At 35.5% G+C, this 11,441-nt stretch overlaps 2 protein-coding genes across 2 annotated transcripts; both read left to right on the top strand.

Moving 5' to 3' along the window:
• Positions 1–3,183, top strand: LOC114377450 (uncharacterized protein YFR016C-like). Its single transcript, XM_028335959.1, has 6 exons — positions 1–182; positions 408–984; positions 1,089–1,328; positions 1,443–1,793; positions 1,884–2,710; positions 2,842–3,183. The coding sequence occupies exons 1-6, from the start codon at positions 69–71 to the stop codon at positions 2,899–2,901; spliced, it is 2,169 nt and encodes a 722-aa protein (XP_028191760.1). The 5' UTR covers positions 1–68; the 3' UTR covers positions 2,902–3,183.
• Positions 3,184–4,842: 1,659 nt separating this feature from the next.
• LOC114373481 (serine/threonine-protein phosphatase 4 regulatory subunit 2-like) lies at positions 4,843–9,514 on the top strand. Its single transcript, XM_028330944.1, has 8 exons — positions 4,843–5,078; positions 5,175–5,269; positions 5,357–5,440; positions 6,934–6,982; positions 7,154–7,250; positions 8,436–8,488; positions 8,612–8,674; positions 8,858–9,514. The coding sequence occupies exons 2-8, from the start codon at positions 5,184–5,186 to the stop codon at positions 9,128–9,130; spliced, it is 705 nt and encodes a 234-aa protein (XP_028186745.1). The 5' UTR covers positions 4,843–5,078; positions 5,175–5,183; the 3' UTR covers positions 9,131–9,514.
• The last annotated feature ends 1,927 nt before the right edge of the window (positions 9,515–11,441 follow it).

Below are 11,441 nucleotides of genomic sequence, written 5' to 3'. Positions count from 1 at the left end.
CTCACTCTATCGCCGCACCCAAAACACCTTGTTTTGTGTTGTGTCTTTCTTTCGTTCTTCTCTCAACAATGGATTTCCACACCCTCTCAAGGAAGCAGCTCCAGGCCCTCTGCAAGAAGAACAAGATTCCCGCTAACATCACCAACGTTGCCATGGCTGACGCTCTCGCTGCTCTCAACCAAGTAAATCTTTCATTATTGTATTCTTTTCTTTTGTTTTTCCGTCACTGGGATCTTGCATATGAAACATCGATTATTGCCACTTGTATTAATTTTGCGTTCCGTATGATCAAGAAAGATCGAGATTCTTGTTTGAAATTAATTACGAGGATTGGAAGTTTGAAATATGTTTTCATCATATTTTATTTAAATTAGGGTTTCATTTTCCTTTAATTGATTCATTTTCAGGTTGAAGGATTGGATGATTTTTTTAATCCAAGTGAGGGTGATGTTGGAACCCCAAGTGTTAATCACCGTACGGTTGTCAGAACCTCAACTCAAAGGAAAGCAGCGATAGAAGAAGCAGAAGGTTTGAAGGTGAAGACCTCGACCCGGCGGGTTAGAGTTGCAGAAGAAGTAGTTGAGCAGGAGAACAAGGATGCCAATGCCCCACCAATCACTCCTGCTGCCAGTAGGAGAAGGGCTACTGCGGTTTCTACTCGCAGAAAGAAAGAAGTTGAGATGGTAGAAGAAGATGCTGGTGTTCAAGGAAACCCTAAAACACCTGCTGCAGTAGCTCCCGTGAGTAGGAGAAGAGCTACTAGCCGTTCAGTTTGCACCACCAAGATTGAGACCCCCGGTGCCCATGGTACTTCAGTGTATAACACGAGGAGATCCGTTAGATTGTTGGAGAAGGACTTGTCTAAGATGAGCTTGCTCGACACTGAAGACACTACTGGACTTGTCAAGATTGATGGTGATGTTTCTCAAGATTCGAGTAATGTCTCTCACCAACTAGAAGAAGACTCGTCTGGTAATGAAAAGGGTACGTTGGATTGAATCTCTCTTTTATGAATTTATTTGTGTTGTTTTTTATTTTTGTGTGGTATTTGTTTTTAATCAACTAAATTATTTGGGTGCATGATGCAGGGGATAGTTTGCAGATGGAATCAACTGTGGTTTCGGGGGATACTCGGGAGTTGGAAGTTTGCTCTCTTGAGAAAAACACTGAATATGAATGCCAATCACGTGATTTAGATTCAGATGTGAAATTAGTTTCTGTGACAGAAATAGATATGCTGGTTGAGCCACATGGTCCTAATGAAGCTGGATCGGAGAAAGTTAATTGCTTGGAGTTGGAGGCTGAACCAAATGCTTCGGATGAAGCAGGTTTGTTTTTCCTTCTTCTAATAGTCGTTTATTGTTGACTGTGGTTAGTTCTTGTACATTGTTGATGATGTGCTTCAGTAAAGTGATTTGAGTAAGATATTGATCACTTTGCAGGATCTGAGTCCTTACCTGTACTTGAGGAATCCTATGATTCTTCTGAGCTGGAAACTCAAAATAATTTTCCTTTGGAGGCATCCGAAGATGCTTTTCCGGAGGTTACTATCGGCCAAGATATTGCTGCTGTGACTGTTGTGGTACCTGATGACGTTTCAGAGGATGTTACTCATCAAAAGGTTGCTGCCTCGCTTCCTATGCAATCTGAGTGCATTGTGGATGATAAAGTCAGCTACGAGGGTGATGTTAAAGAAGACAAGAACAATGAGCCACGAGAAGAGGATGAACCATATGATTCAAATTTGAAACTGGAAGGAAGTATCGACACATGTGACAAATCTGATGATGCAGGTTTGTTTTTCCTCTTTATATCAGTTGTTAATTAAGGTTAATTGCATATTGATGATACAGTACATCTAACTGATCTTTATTGATCTCAAGATGCTCCTATGGAGGTTGCCCACCAAGATACTGTTGTGGTGGCTGATGATGTTTTTGATCAAGATGTTGCTGGCACCCTTCCTATGTCACCTGTTAATGATGCTCTAAAGGAATTTGTTGAGTGCAACACTGATGATGATCAAGGCATCAATAAGGGTGATGACAACCAAGATATGAACAGTGAAACTGAAAATTTGAATCTGGCTGATGGCAACATGGCACATGAAGATTACCAGCATCCTTTTAATGATGATGAAAAATCTGCTGATGAACGTGACTCTATGACAGGTTCTGAAGGGGGTTTTGTTGAGCTCGAGTCAATTTCTCATTCTGCTGCTATCGAGGTCTGCACTGAATCTTCATTGCCAGATGTAGAAGCAGAGGAGAATACTTCGGAAAACTTGGAAGCTGAAGAATCTGAGGAACCTGTAGCTGGAGAGGATGTTATGTTGGAAGCTGGTGATGCATTTTCTAGTCCTCGAATCCCTCTTGTTCATCAGCAGGTTTCAGTTGAATCTATTGGAAATTACATAGTTTCCTGTCCTTTAGATGTTGAGCTGAGTTGCAAGTCCAACACAATGGTGGATGGTGATGTTGTTTCAGAAGATAATGCCATTACAAACAAGGAGGAACCTCGTCTCTCTATGGATTCTATCACAGAAAATTCAATCCAGGAGCAGTTGAAGGTAGATGTGCACAACACTAAAATGATGAAGGAAAACGTGACCTCTGACGATCTAAATAATAAGAGTCTTGGGGAGCTGAAGAGGATGCTGAGGCAGTTAACGCTAAATGAAAAACCAAAATCCAAGACTAATGATGTCAAGGTTAGGCCGATTCCGCTCCCCAATTACCACTGTATTTTTTAGTTTGATTTGATTTCTTAGAAACTTTCTATCACTAGCTATTTATTATGTTTTTATTTCTTTGTAACATTTTTCACTGTCAACATGTGCAGGATGTGGAGAAGAAAAGGACTGCACTGCAGGTATTGCCACAGAATCAGATTGATGGCTGAATGAATAGTTATGGAATAAACTTGGAAATTTGGCACTCTAAATAAATCTTTTGGTTGTTTACTGGATGTAGGTGTAAGGTCCAAACCCCTATATTTTTTGTCTTCAGTTACTTTGCAAATTTTTATTGTAATACTTGTCGCAAGAAACTCATCGTTTTTATAAATTTTTTCCCCGATGCATCAATTTCAGTTGTGTTTTTGGATCCTTGAAATGCATCTTATAATTTTTTTCCCTGAATGGAATTACTGAGACGGGGATGCCATGCTACAGTTAATACCAAATCCGAATTACGTTTTGATACTACTATATGTTTTTTTTTTTATTTGATTGTATCACTAAACCATATAACTAATGTATTAACGATTGAGCTAATTGTTATTATTATTTTTAGCATATATTACACTATTTAAAATTGAACTTGCTTTTGCCAATTTACAAACATAACTTGCTTTGCCAAGGTCTTCAAGGCCAACACAAAACCAAGAAAGCTTTTTAAGGTCTATATATATATATATATATATCACTAAAAAGTGTTAAAAAAGTTTCTTATATTATATGATTTACTAATATGTGATTTCTTATATCAGTAAAAAAAGAAAGTTTCTTATATATAATTTTATGATTTACTAAAAAAGTTTCTTATAGGAATTAAAAAGTAAGAAGCATGAAACTATAGGGATTAAAAATACAACTTTTAAAACTATAAGAATTAAAAGAGAATTAAAATGTAAATGATAGGGACTAAAAATGTAAGAATGATGAAACTATAGAGATCAACCGAGTAATTTAATCTTTGTTTTTATAGTTGAATCATATATGTCTAGCATATTTTAAATCTTAACCCCTCTTGCGAACTTTTTGGTTGACAAACTTCAAGTAGGCTTTAGTATGTATAATTCTCTTGCCATTAGAATCTCCTCAAATAAAAGATGGGTAAATAATTAAATTTATGTTAAAAGTGTGATTCGGTAATAAATTGATCACTCAAAAATTAAAAATACAAATTTAGTTTTAAATATGTAAAAAATATAACAAATTAATTTTGTCGTTAAATTTTTTTACAATTATTTTGTTATTAAGTTGTAATATTCAAGCACCAATTTGATAATATTATATTTTTTGAAAATTAATTTGACATTAAGTTGCATAATTTAAGGACTAGATTGTTATTAAAATATATGCTAAACTAATTTGTCACACTTTTTACATATTCATAAACTAAATTTAAATTTCTCTTCTTCAAATAATCAATTTGTCAACATCTTACACTTGCATAAACGAATTTAGCTATTTACATAAAAGATATGTGTTTTCTAACCGACTAATCACATCGTGCTAGGCATTCAATTAATTAGATCATTGCTTAACATAAGAAAGAAGATCTGATCTTGAAAGACAACTTCTCCACCATTAAAATATTATGACATTATAGAAACTGAGTTTGTCAACCTTTTTATGCGACAAGGGATTCTAAGATACTTCTCAATATCAATTGTCATGTTTGAAGTTCAAGACCAGTGCAATTTGAGTTATGACATTCCAGTGCACATTTTTTTTAGAAAAAAAAACTTAATTGTGTTTTTAGTCTCTAAAATTGGAAAAAAAAATCATTTATATAATTTCAAAAAGTCCCTAAATGCAGTAGACAAGATTAACCGAAGTCATGATTATGTGTAACAGAAGTGCATACATGGTTAATACCGACAGACCGACCATAACAATGTGGGTGAAGAGGAGGAGGAGCATGAACAATGAATAGTGCCAGTATAAAATGTGAAACTCAGTAAGGGTGATGCATCAGAGGGAAGAGGATGGGGTGGGGGTGTGAGGAGAGTGAGGGTGATAGGGAAGAAAGAAGATTTCTAAAGAGGAAGGGGGAAGAGCAGACAGAGGGTAGTTTAGGAATATAAAAAACCAAAAGAAAAATGGAGGGAGGGGGTGAAAAAAAAAAAGCGGGAAGTGAATAGTCTCCTCGTTCGTTACTTATAAAGAAGGCCCATTGGACCAATACAAATACGCAAAGCCCAACGAGCGCATACACACACATACACCAAACAAACACCACACCCCGACGCAGTTCCTCCGCTGTCGGCGACGGAGGCTGCAACACTCTCAACTACACTACACGACGCCGGTTTGCATTTTCCAAACCAGTCAAGCTATACTATTACTATAGGTATGTATGTATATCAAATACCGATACACTTTCTTCAAAGTTCGGCAAGGGAATTAATTCACCATTTCATTTTCGCGATTTGATTTAATAATGTAGTTTCATTTCATGGAGACGCAATCGCATGAAGATTTACAGCAACCGCCGCCGGTTACTTCAAATGAAGCTCACAGTGATGATGCGTCCGACCACAGGTGATTGCGGTTTCACTCATTTCATGTTTGCGAAATCACTACTGATGATATAGCTAATTAATTCGATGATTTTTGCGTTTTTTGTAGAGACGCTGAGCAAAAGCAAGATATTTTGAGTACTGAAGAAGTTGTGCAGATTCTACAAGTTGTTGCATCTACGGGGAGGTTCTGGTATGTATGACTTATTGTTCTTATTAGGCTTTTTGTTGATTTGATGTGATAGTTAGGGATGGTGTTTTTCTATATTTTTCCCCGTTGACAGATTTAAGTATTTAACTGTATCTGCTTGGGACTTGGTAGTGTGTTGTTGGTTTTCATATTGTTTGGATTGGATTTATTATATTATTATGTATCATGAATGCGTGTATAGGGATGATATCTTTTTGAATTTGGAAATAATGCAGAAGCTATAAACTGTAGATTCTGTTCAGACGCATGTAAGAAACATGCTAGTAGATACTACAAGGAATGTCTGTCTCTGGTTGTGATTTTAGTCCAAGACAAGGGTGTGCGCACTTGATGGGGTTTTTAACTTTGAGCACTTTGAGGCCAAAGGTGCCTTGAAAGCAAATGGAAGAAGACAACAGTGAATTATTTTACTATTTTGCTTTAAATTTTAGTATAAATTATTACTCAGGCATGACATTTGCAGTAAATACAAAAGATTAAGATGCTCTTTAGAAAACCCTAAGTGTGATACTAATTTGCTACTTTTTTTTGGCATTTTCATTTGTTATTAACACCATAATCACTTTGATGATGTGGCAACACTTAGAAATTAAGGATGGTTTAATTAATTCTTTGGTTGTTTCGTTGGGCCTAGATTGTAGCTAGCAAATGCAAAGTACTTACTACTTAGTTGTGCTGAATCGCAGCACTATAGTGTGGTCACAGGCTTATTAGGCCTCTATAGGGTGTTGAGATTGCAGCTGTCTCAGCAGCAAATCACAACTGGAATTGCAGCCATCCTGGCTGCTCCAGTGAACAGGTGTGATTTTTTTTTTTTTAAAACACGTTTTGGTTTTCCCATTCATTTGTTATGGAATTCTCAACCTTTTTTTGCATCAGAGGGTTTTCATGGTTATAAACCCTTATTCCTTCAGGAAAAAACCTCAGCACCCCACCTCTTTAAAACTTCTGGAAGCTGATGTATTGATGTGTTTTCTGGCCAATCCTGGACTGGACCTTTTCTTGCAGCCTTCCTCTGTTTGGCATATAGAAACATCTGTTTTCCACATTCCTTTTCTGTTTGAACCTCTGTTTCACATGTCCCTCCTTTTATTACATCTATAAACCAAATCCTGACGACCCAGTGATTTACTGGGCAGGTTCTTGTGTTACCTGTCCCTCCTCTTCTGTTCATTTCTTGTGATTTGATTTAATTGTCTAGTCATCGTCTTTTTGTATTCTATAAACTTCTTGATTTTTGAGCATTCATAGTTTCATACTTGTGTATCATAAATTTGTTGAATTTTATTTGCTATCTTTGGTATAGCACTACAGCAGCCACCTCTCTATATCCACTGCACCCTGCAGTGCTTCTTGGGGTTGGTTGTGCTGCATGGTTTTCTGGGATTCATTACTATGGCCAAAGTTAATGATAGTTGACTTGAACATGGATCTGTATATTCAAGGGCTAACATGGTGAAATTTTTTAATGACAGGCATGACTGGGATAAGTTGAAGAGTATGCTATCGTTTCAGCTAAAGCAGGTATGGGGAGGTATGCTAGCATGCATTCTTATGTATTTTTTGTTGGTTCTTAGAGGTATGCTAGCATGTAAGTTTTTTATATTTTTGTCTCAGGTCATGCAATTGCTTATTGAAATCATATTATTCATATAATCTTCTTTCTTTTTCACCATATTTAAAATTGTTATACAGGTACTGTCAGAGTATCCTGAGGCAAAAATGACAAGTGAGCAGCAGTATGCATCATTGGGTGAATCCTACATTGAGTTGGTCAACAAATTGGATGAAGGTATCCTAACAATACTTCCATAACCAAGGTTCTAAAGTCCAAATATTCATCGAACCAATAAAGAGACTGTCTTGGTTCAATGTGTCTAACTGTGAACTAGAAATATTGCTATTTTTATGAGTATCATTAATTGGGAGAATTTAGTTTTGCTATTTCTATATTAAAAATTATATCAATATTATTCTATTAACATATGAAAATATTGTTTAAACATCAAAATTACCTCTAAGATTGTTGATGAAATAATTTGGGAATATAAGTCATAAGAGATATTCCAGCATCAAACAGAACAAACAAATATAGTTAAGAATAGGTATAATCTAAGATTGTTAAACTCAGAACCAATGGTCTAGTTGTTGATGTCTCACTCCTCCATTTTGATGCATTTTATGGAAATAAGCTTTGAACTGGTTCAACTTGTCAAACTGTGGTCAATTCATACAGTTTGACCAGTTTATCTGTTCTCTGTTACTAATTTTTTTATTCTCGACCAGACCAGTTCATGGACGAACTGGACTGACCAGTTGGTGCGGTCTAGTTCTCAAAATATTGGCCATAACTACAAGTGTGCGTATATATATTTCTGCATATGTAATTATGCATATCTACACTGATAAGTTAATGTACAAAAACGATTCATGGTAAGGCTTTTTTTTGCTCCTTACATAGAACATTTTTGTTTTAACAGAATTTTCTCAGAGAATGCTCAACATTAACAGAAAATGTCATTTATTTAAAAGCTTGTGTTAAATTCTTTAGTAATTTTGAATATGTCTACAACTCAACATGTTTATCTGGGGATTAATTCACTCCTAAAGAAACTAAAGGTTTAGAAGAGTAATCCTGATAGAAACTTCTAAGCATTAGTTGCATTGAACATTTGGTTGATGTTATAATGATGTCTCCCAAAGCTATAGCCATTTAACTGCTAGAGCAATCCTTTTGGATAGCAAATTTCATAGAACCCAGGTCCAAATCAATTTTAAGCCTAGAACAAATCTGAATCGTGAATAACAAGATCATCTCTTTTCATTGCATATTTTGATTTCACATTGTTGGTTAGATTCCTTAAATGTTTGAAGCTGTTATTATTTATTTGCTCTGTTAAATTTTTGTTGATATTTTTTTGGGGGTTGCATAGGCTCCACTAAAATATTTTAATATGCTTTTATTTATGGCTTCCAGCACTCACTTGTTTCATTGAAGGCCCTCCATTCACGTTGCAAAGGCTTTGTGAGGTAAATCTGTTTCCTTTGTCTGCTGTGCATTATTATATTCCGGTATTAATACATCAAGTTTAACATGCTAATATCGTAAATTTGAATATCTATTGTTAATTTGTCTGATATTACATTGAACAGATCCTATTGGATGCAAAAGGCATTTATCCAAATCTTTCAAAGCTTGCTTTAGCTCTTGAAAAGGTATGCTTCATAATTTGGCATGTGCACTGCTGCTCAAATTTGTTATTTTTAGAATTAACAACTGTAAAAAATCGTGTATTAGTAAATGGTTAATCATTCAATTTTATGATTGCTACTCAAGTTAATGATAGTTTATTTAAACAAATTGCTTGACATCTGTCTGTCTGGTGTTCTTCCCTGTAGAACTTGTTAGTTACTTCTACATTGACAATCTGCACTGATCCATACCCACAAGCTACAGAAAAAGAGCCAGATGACCAAGAGAAGGCAAGTGAAAAGCAGCAGCAGCAGCAACAATCTGATAGTGCACAAAATGGCATTGAGCCTTTGGTGTCTGACAATGACGAAGTAATGCCCGAGGCTGATGTAGGTGATGACATGACCATTGACATGGAAGCTTTTGAAGGCGTTAAATCATCAGAAATAAATTCCGAGCCTAATGCTAATAATGCATAAGCTTCATGGTTGCTGTGCATCTTTAATTGCATAAACTCTGATGAGCTCAAAGACTAGGATGTTTTCACTTGTGGAGCTCCAAATGCTATGAGGACGGCGTGGACCTTGGTCATTGCAGAGTGCTTTATTCCCTGGTTTGGTAATCATTGGAGCTAGACATTCTTAGCATTTAAAAACAGAACAGTGTTTCTAATTGTATCTCTTGGATGCAATGCTTGTATTGGTAGCATGAAGTTGAGTATCTCGCTGTAGATCTGCTTTTAATTTGTGCTCTAAATTCACTAACGTGTTCATGAACTTTGGCATCCTTGACTATGGTAGTAGCTACCTTGCATATTGGTTGGTTTTTGGCAATGAAGTTTATCATAATGCATCTACTGGTAACATCTTGGGCCATCCAAATGTGTTTCATTTTGGGTCTGTTGCTCACCCAAGAAATATAATCCAATGAACTTGTCGAACTTTTAATATGTTGAAATTGTAGTGCAAAGAAAGAAAATTCATCTTAATTGAAAGAGTAGTGAAGATGGGAGGAACTTACGGGTGTGCAAGAGATTAAATGCGCACCTTATTTTGGAAGTACATAAATTGCATTCTCAGTCCAACTGTTGATGGGTTTGATTTGGGCCGGGTCATGTATAGCTCTTTCGACCTTTACCGTAGCTAAGACCCAATTTGGGAAGAAACTAACATAAATTGGTCAAATTAGTGAAATTACACATTCGTAAAAAAAGAAATTGAAGCTCGATAATAACAATTGATTTATGCATGATACTAGTACTGCCATAGGTACTGAATCGTGAAGTAAAGAAGATAACAGCGTATTCTCTTCTTCACCTCAAAGCTTCAACCATCGCTCGGTGCCTGTAAGTGCAAGTCTAACTGTCTTACATCTGTACGACTCTTATGGAAATTCCGTCCAAGTTGGTTTGCTTGAATTTTGTCTAGTTCATCACTCTTAATTGGAATTTCCGTATTTCGTTTTTCGTTAATCTTCCTTGAATTTTGTCGAGTTCATCACTCTTAATTGGAATTTCCGTATTTCGTTTTTCGTTAATCTTCTATTATGGAACTTTCATCATGTATTTTTCTTCCTCTTCTAGCACCAATGTTAATCAAGATGAAGGAACATATTACAAAAAAATAGCAGCAATGTTCATCATGTATGGTTGAAAAAGTTTTACACTTTTTTCCATTTATATTTAACCAGGATTACAAATAGCTTATTGACGGAAAAAATGAAATGGCACAAAGTAAAAAGGGAACATATTAAATTCTATTGTTTAAACTATTTTAAGTATAACGGAATGATCAATTTTTTCCCTTCTTTTTCGTTCAATTTAGGAATATGGGGTGAATATTTTTTTCGTTCCACCACGGAAATATCCACGCAAGGAAACTATTATTTTGTTTTATTCCTTCCTTTGCCTATCTCATTCCATTATATTTCAATAGCCATTACATGTCAAACATTACTTTAATAAAGTTCCAACACATAATAAAAATTGACCAAAGTTGAACTTGCTCCCTGATTGCATTGAGGAAGAAATCTGCTTATCTCAAAATCATATTTTTTTATATTCATGTACGTGATATCCTTTTTGTTTGTAAGAACCATGCAATTTGTTTTGGTGGGTGAAAAATAGCCATGTAGTGCACGTTATTATTAACGAATCTTTAAACAAAGGGAGGAAAGGTGTTAATTAATCACAGCAGAATTCCTAACAAACGCAGAGTGCATCGTAAAATCCGTTAATTAATTTGGAACAACAACGTTTGTTCGGAGCATGCAAGAATCGTAAAATGAACTCTGATCCTGCAATTGATGGAGAAAGGTGGCTCCAATTGCTTTCGTTGGAATAATTAATGCAAATGCAATGGTCCAAACCTTTTCTCTTCCGGCTCCAATCTCTCAATGGCCTCAAGGTGTGAATTTTATGTGTGCCTTTTCCCTAATATCACAAATTTTGATGATAGGAATATGCATTATTATTATTATTATTATTTTGGCTTTATATGCATCTCCCTTTGTTTCATTTTTTATGCAAATAAATATCCCTTGTCTCTTCCTATGCAGAGTTGATGAATTGGCTTTCTCATTCCTTTCCGGATTATCAATTATGCACCCTCCTTCCCCATGCCAAGTTTCCGTTTTGATGAAACTTGATATTCAGTAAAAAAAAATAAAAAAGCAGTGCACTCAGTAATTAATGACATCCATAATAGAATGATTTACAAATTATGATTCATCAAAGCTGAATTCTTTCTTTTAGGAATTCATCTTTGGTAATGATTTGCAGTAAGTTTATAG

The sequence above is a fragment of the Glycine soja genome, chromosome 11 (assembly GCF_004193775.1).
Source record: "Glycine soja cultivar W05 chromosome 11, ASM419377v2, whole genome shotgun sequence".
Classification (NCBI taxonomy): Eukaryota; Viridiplantae; Streptophyta; class Magnoliopsida; order Fabales; family Fabaceae; genus Glycine; species Glycine soja.
The sequence above is the reverse complement of the archived record's forward strand: the minus strand, read 5'-3'. Positions and strand labels throughout refer to the sequence as shown.